The following is a 7,005-nucleotide window of genomic DNA, read 5'->3' as shown; positions in this document are numbered from 1 at the left end:
TGTCAAAGATCCAATTTTGCTAGAAAGAAATTTTGGTTCTACACAAGATTGCTATCATGATTGAACTCCATATATTCAACTTTTTAAGTTTTAATTTTTAAGTTTTAATAATTGTTTTTCTCTCGTCTAAAATCTCACATATTAAAAGTACATAAACCAAAATCAATTTTACTTATGACTACTCACATATTTAATTTAGAATCAATTAATATACTTTAATAGATCTATATCATACTCACCTAATTTATTAGAAGTCTCTTTATCTTTATTATTTCATTTTTTTCTTTTTTTTTCTTTGTTCATCCTTGAAACATGTGCAACCTTCACCCTTCTATCTGTCCTCTTTTTATCTAATTTCGATATAAGGTTTTTCATCTTTCTCTCAGCTCTTTGTCATAGTTTTATGTCATCTCCATGATAAATCACAAAATGTGATCCAAAATATTGATACAATTTTTTTTAACATGATTAAATAAAATCACTTACAACCACCAATATCTAATTAATTATTGGGTCTAGATGACCGATTATTTAGTTTCCCTTCATAATTATAAAGATGTAATAGGTGAAGGGATGAAGAATAACACAAGTGGCCAAGAAGGCTTTGGGCTAGCAGGGTTCTATGACAGCGCGTCTCCAATAAGTATTAACTAGGTTTGACGGCTCTATATTGCCAAACAGTGTGAAGAGTTTGCAATCGGAGTTACTGGGATGAGTTGTTTTGGGACTCTAATTTTGCCAAATTCCTGTTCTTTTTACATGATTGGGTGATTTCTAATCTTTGCGAGATTCATCAACAAGGGCTGTGGGAAGAACAACCGCAACCTACGGTGCTCTACAACATTAAAAAAATGCTATTGAATTAAGTTGAATCAGATGCAATGGGGATGTCAATTGATAGGTTGAGCGACTTACCTGACAATTTATTGTGCTGCAAAATTCTCTCTCGCCTTCCTCTAAAAGACGCCATTCGCTCCTCCATCCTCTCCACTAGATGGAGACACCTCTGGAAGCATAATCCCTGTCTCCATTTCTCTCGTGACTTTTTTCAATCACTGAATCATCCAGACAGAGTGCGAAGTCAATGCTTAGGATACCTAAAACATACAGTTGATAATATTCTTCTCCGCCATTCTGCCAAGCTCGAAAGTTTTAGGTTTTATTTTGGGCATTCATTGAGTAGAGTTAATGTTGAGAATATTGCAGAATGGATTGACTGTGCAGCTGCTAAGGGAGTTAAGCATGTGGGACTTGTCATCAATTTTACCAGAATGGAGATTCATATACCACCACCTCTTTTTGATTGTCTCTCCCTTGCGGATTTGGAGCTTGGAGGTTTTACGTTTTCAGAAATACCCACTGACTTTGGGGGTTTCTTGTCTCTTAAAACGTGCTCTTTTTCTAATATTGTAAATTTGACTGATGATAAGCTTCAACAGCTCATAGCATTATGTCCGCATCTTCAGAAATTGGTTCTGAAAAGCTGTTTTCAACTAAAAAAATTAAGAATTAGGGCTCCGGATCTCGATAGCTTGAATTTGACAGCTTGCTGTTGGATAGAATCATTGACAGCAGACTGTCCTCGACTGGTCAAACTCGAAGTGGAGGATTGTGACAGGCTATTTAAAATGCAGCTAAATTTTTGTATGTTTCTACAAGATCTATCTGCTTCAGGTTTTGGGTCATTTGGAGGAGCTACTACTGTGAAATCATTAAAAACATTATCCTTTATGGCATGCCCAGAGATTTCACATCCTCCTTTTCTTGCCCTAGTTGGCAGTTTTCCTGATCTGGAAGAATTGAAATTAACAGCCATCTTCTTCGAGGTTAGTAATTTCTTGTCTTTAAGTTATGGACATTTTTATTTAATATAAATAACCTGCACTTTTTCAAAATCTCAGGACATGACAAGAGGCAATATGGTTGTACCATGGCAAGATGTGGCGACGCTAAAGTTGTTAGGTCACAAAAAGTTTCCAAATCTGAAGAAGGTATACATAGAAATATCATCAGAGATGAGTCAAAATGAAATAGCTTTCCTGGCTTACCTTCTAGCATATACTCCATGTTTGAAAGTTATTAGTGTCATCCTACCTCACTGCCCCAAAAATATTCACAAGCAGATGTTCATAGATCAACTATTGTATTTAGATAGGCTGTCTCATGAAGCAGAGATAAGAATATTAAATAACAGAGAACTAGTTGATGCAATTTGTATGGAAATGCCTTTTTCTGCCTCCGACTACTCACGGGATTCAGATTAGAAGAAAGAAGAAACTAACAGGCCCTCTGTTTTTATAGGTTATAAACAACCTATGAAATACATGAAGGTGACTAGTTTTATCAGTAGCGTGAGTAGTATAATCTTTCGTGATAAAGGACTACGTCTAACAACAATATACAGTTCTCAAGGGATTACTCTGGCATGGTGTCTACAAGACACATCATCTTATTTAGGATCGGCAAATAAAAAAGGAAGAATGATCTGGAAGGAATCCTGCTTCAATGATTCAGCGGGCAGGGCAGCTGTTTGTGTTAAGAGCTCTTTGGCGCACCATGGCTTCAAGCTGCCCAACGAGCTCGGTGGTTGCTAGTGTCTATGGTTGACTCTAAACTGTTAGTTTCGGAATCATATCTGTTGGTTTACAGCCTTAATGGTGTTGGTCCATGTGGTTGTTTCATTGCTGTTTGTGGGCCTTCATCACTGTATCTTTATTCATCTTTGTAAAAGGGGCTGATCCCTTTCAAAAACCCTTATTTACCCTTAATTAAAAAATATATAATTTGGTGTGCCAATTTTTTAAAGAGGTTTTAAGTTTCGCTTTGCTCTTCAGTGCTTCGTATTATTTAGGATTTTTGCAGAAGGCTCTAATATTAGACCTTTCTTTTCATATCATGTCATTACAAGGATAAATAATTTAAATGTAATGTTACACTGTACACAGGAGGTCTCTTTCTAAAAAATGAACACATAAAACAAATGTGTCTCTACCCCAAGAGGAATTGACTCAATATTTTTTTATGATACTTTCTAGATTTCTCTGTGATATCCAATGGCAAATCTTGCCTGAACCTGCTAAATTTTCCTATTTTGAGTAGGGATGAGTCCTACTGCCTCACTTTATTATACTGTTTTCTCATCGAGTACTCCAATTGGGTCTGTTTCGAAAAGAACAGGTGGTGCCTGAAACTTAAGATTTGTGGGCATGCTGATCTGCACGCTGCAACTTTTTTTAATTGAAGATTATGGCTTCTCATTCTTATCTAGAGGGTCATTTTTTTTTTTTGGTTGGATTTTGGTTTGTTATGTCTGGGATTCATGTTCACACAAGCATTGCTTAATGGAACCACTTACATTCATGTACTTACAAGGTGCGTTGTGCGAGGAAGGCCTAAATTTGATGGCTGTATGGTTATACTCACACATTTTCCATAATTTTTTGTCATAAGTTACAACAAAATTTAGGAAGACTGTATGTCAAGGGCAACTTTTAATGGATAACTGTCACCAAAAATTTGCTTGACAGGCAGGGTTGACCCTCAAATTTAAGCCCGGGGGGAAGGTTGTTGCTACCATTCTCTACTACACTTGCCTTTGCCCACCAGCAGTGTTGTATTGTCAACTTCATGTGCGATAAAGTGGTGGCAGAGCAAGAGTTGAATAAGGAGGCGAGCATGTAGTTTCCATGAAGCAGCAGGGGGCACTGGGCAATGGCTATGAGAGTGAGAAGCTGATTGTTGAAGCACGCTTGGGAGGGATTTCACAATTATAACTACAATCTTATCCATTCCTCCCAATCAGCTAGCCATATAAAGCCTTATTCGTGATATATATGTGTGCCTCTACTTGCAGGTTTGTGATATTTGATTGTATCTTCTTAATTGACAAAATTTATCGACTTCTCATTATGGAGAGACTTAAAAGTTGTGATGTGAGTCCTTTTTAACACAGGGTGGTATGCTGAACTTTTTTACAGCTAATTGACCAGGCATTTAATTTATGGTTTTAAAGGGTAAATAATATGTAGGTGTATAAAAAATGGCCCATTTTTTTTCCTAACACAGTTCAAAATGATTTTCTCTCTTCTAGCTATCATATTCTGATTATGGATCATGGTGTTTGATCTAAAATGTCAACGTTTCAAAGTGCACACAGTCAAATCCAAAACTCAGCGATATTATAGTCTTTAAAAACTTCATGTTTTAGTTCAAAATGTGTTAATGGAACTCATTTTTTCACTTTATTGACTGCAAATACATGTAAGCAGATATTTTTTAGTGAATATCTATTTTTAACTAATTGAGAGTTGCCCATTGTAACTTAGAGCGTAACTGCCAATTTAATTTAATGTATGCATTGATGTCCACAGAAAACCAAAATTGATCCACAGGACCAAAAGTTATATGTAAAATATCAATTGTAATTTAAAGTAGATTATATCTTTTTTTTCCAATTCTACAAATTGAAAGTATACAAGTAATTGACATTAACAGGCATCTAATACCAAGAATAATCCTGAACAGAAGTTGCAAAGCAGTCTATCTCGAACTACCACAGGTATGTTGTATGTTTGTGAATCTCTGTTGTTTCAGCAATCTTCAATTTCCCTTTTTTTAAAGTATAGTATAGATGATCATCATATTGTATTAAGATATCAACATTTCTATCTTTAAACAGATTGCAATATGATGAGTAAGCATATATCTGTTCTAAAAGCCTCTATAATAATGCTCCTAATTACTACCTAACTTTTAACAGCATAATCAGAAATTGGACATTCCTAACAGCATAATGAGAATTTTTGTGCACTTGCAGCTCTACTGACAGCAGCATTGAGTGGGTTACTAACATCCTAGTAGCCCACATGTGGCCAACAAAATGGATTCATTGTTAATGAATTACACAATCTAGCTGTACTACTAATTTCAGGCCTTAATCTCTACAATAGGGCATCGAATTAATAAAAGTAGCAGGATCTGGCTGGATCATAATTTTCCCATTTTGGATCATAAGAAACCATAATTTTCAGATCTTCTTGCTTGCAAATATAATCCTTATAAGTAGTATGCTCAATAAGCATTTAAAATCATAGTATGCTCAATAAACATTTACAATCATACTAATGTAATATAATTAACAATTAAAAGACCATTACCTTTTATAAAACGTGGCAATTCTTTGGGGTCTGGTGCTAGGGTGCAATGTTATCCCAACCATGTGGATAAGCGTCCTTATCTAACCCATCATATCTACCCTATTCAAGTGGATTGTATGACCCGCCAAGAGAGGTTATTTATGTCAATCATTTAGTGAGCAAGGTAGCTACTTACTAACAATTGACCCTTACTAAAATATTCCTTACATGGTTGGAACAGTCACACGAGAAAAGAGATACTAAAGTTTGCTCATAAGTAATAGCCTGATCTCCTATTCATTTTTTTCATCTCTTTGTTATAACTCTTTTTCATAATCCATAAAATTGCTTAGTAGTATAAAATGACATCAATTGTCCACATGACATTGGTTCCTTGGCATGCATGCTATTGGAAAAGCCATTGAAGCCACACAAATAGCATCCTCATCCATATGCCTAGGTGATACGCAACTAACTCTAGGATATAGTCAAATAGCTCTACTTGCAGAGCAACCTTTCTGATTGCTAATAAGTTGGAGCAGCTTATCTATTGGTGGGTTGTAGGATTTATTGTTTTAGTGATCACCTCATAAAGAGAGGAAGTAACTACATATCGGGGGTATACAACTCTCCACCTATGCTCTTGTACAGTCCATTACTCCAATCTTCATGTGTTATTGTACCAGATGGCCCATGTATCCAACTTGGTTGTACAAGTGGAAAACGTTCTCCTATAATGAAATAAGCAAAACCAAATTCCTATGGCTAGTTTCATCTAGGACAATCCTATTACTTATTGGACTAGTGTAGCACTAAGGACATGATAATCATTTTAATCATAAGGTCCACTCTTTAGGATGGTACATAGGCTTTTGGAAGGATATCTCATGCATACCATAGTAGAGGATAGGGAAATCATACAACTTGCAATTAGGCCTTGAACATGAGATTGTGAAACTTAAACTAGTATGACATTATCTAATTAGAGTGTAAACTCGATAAGGTTTAGTCTTGCATCTAATTTTAAAGTTAGGTAGTTTGTAACCATTGATAATGGTGGAACATACTTATCAAGATGGTCCAAGTTTGAGTATAAAATAGGCTTTTTCTACCACCTCATTCTCTAGGACAATCCTTACCCCTCCAACATTAAGATAAATATATACATTGTAACGCCCCACTAAGGAACCCCGAAGGACTAACAACTATTTGAAATAGCAAAGCAATAATTTTTTCTTTGAACAAATTACGTTACATCTATAACTCATCATGGAATTAACTATTACAAATACAGAAGTGTAAGATAAACATACATATAAACTATGGTGGAAGATAAACATATCTATGAACTATGTCTTCTTACGGGTTCCCTAACGTCGCTACTATGCAATGCTCCTAAACAAGATAACAATAACATTACATAAAACATGAACACCTATAACCATGTTTATTTTAAACACCAAATCAAGTGTTCCTATGATAACCTTCTAGCTAAGATATGATAAATCATCCATCCACATAGGAGTAGTTGGTACCAACATCGAACCACTTAAACTCTACTTTATGATTACATGAATACTAATTACATTAATCCAATATACACCATCCTCCATAAGGAGTGTCCAAAATACAATAACAATAATTACGATTACATTGCTTCATAATGATACATGACATAAGCTAATACAATAATTGAATAAGCTACACCATGAATAAAGAGCACTTGGAAAGTAGATGACAAAATCTATCTGATGCACATAAACAAGTCCACCGATCCCCAATGGAGGTTGGCAACAACCACCTGACCATATGGAACCCTTAGGTCCACCCCACCGTGCTCGGGAGATAGACACAAGGTTCCACACACACA

The 7,005-nt window shown here is 35.6% G+C and overlaps 1 protein-coding gene across 1 annotated transcript; it reads left to right on the top strand.

The window, feature by feature from the left end:
• Window positions 1-594: 594 nt before the first annotated feature.
• Window positions 595-2,818, top strand: LOC131069758 (F-box/FBD/LRR-repeat protein At1g13570). Its single transcript, XM_058005302.2, has 2 exons — window positions 595-1,826; window positions 1,902-2,818. Exons 1-2 carry the CDS (start codon window positions 882-884, stop codon window positions 2,262-2,264), a joined length of 1,308 nt encoding a protein of 435 aa, XP_057861285.2. The 5' UTR covers window positions 595-881; the 3' UTR covers window positions 2,265-2,818.
• The last annotated feature ends 4,187 nt before the right edge of the window (window positions 2,819-7,005 follow it).

The sequence above is a fragment of the Cryptomeria japonica genome, chromosome 4 (genome assembly GCF_030272615.1).
Source record: "Cryptomeria japonica chromosome 4, Sugi_1.0, whole genome shotgun sequence".
Taxonomy (NCBI): Eukaryota; Viridiplantae; Streptophyta; class Pinopsida; order Cupressales; family Cupressaceae; genus Cryptomeria; species Cryptomeria japonica.
The sequence above is the reverse complement of the archived record's forward strand: the minus strand, read 5'-3'. Positions and strand labels throughout refer to the sequence as shown.

Bases quoted from the DNA above. Each gene is read 5' to 3' on its own strand.
- LOC131069758 (XM_058005302.2), top strand. From the start codon at position 882: ATGGGGATGTCAATTGATAGGTTGAGCGACTTACCTGACAATTTATTG. The intron at 1,827-1,901 runs GTTAGTAATTTC...TCAAAATCTCAG, and splicing joins TAACAGCCATCTTCTTCGAG to GACATGACAAGAGGCAATAT.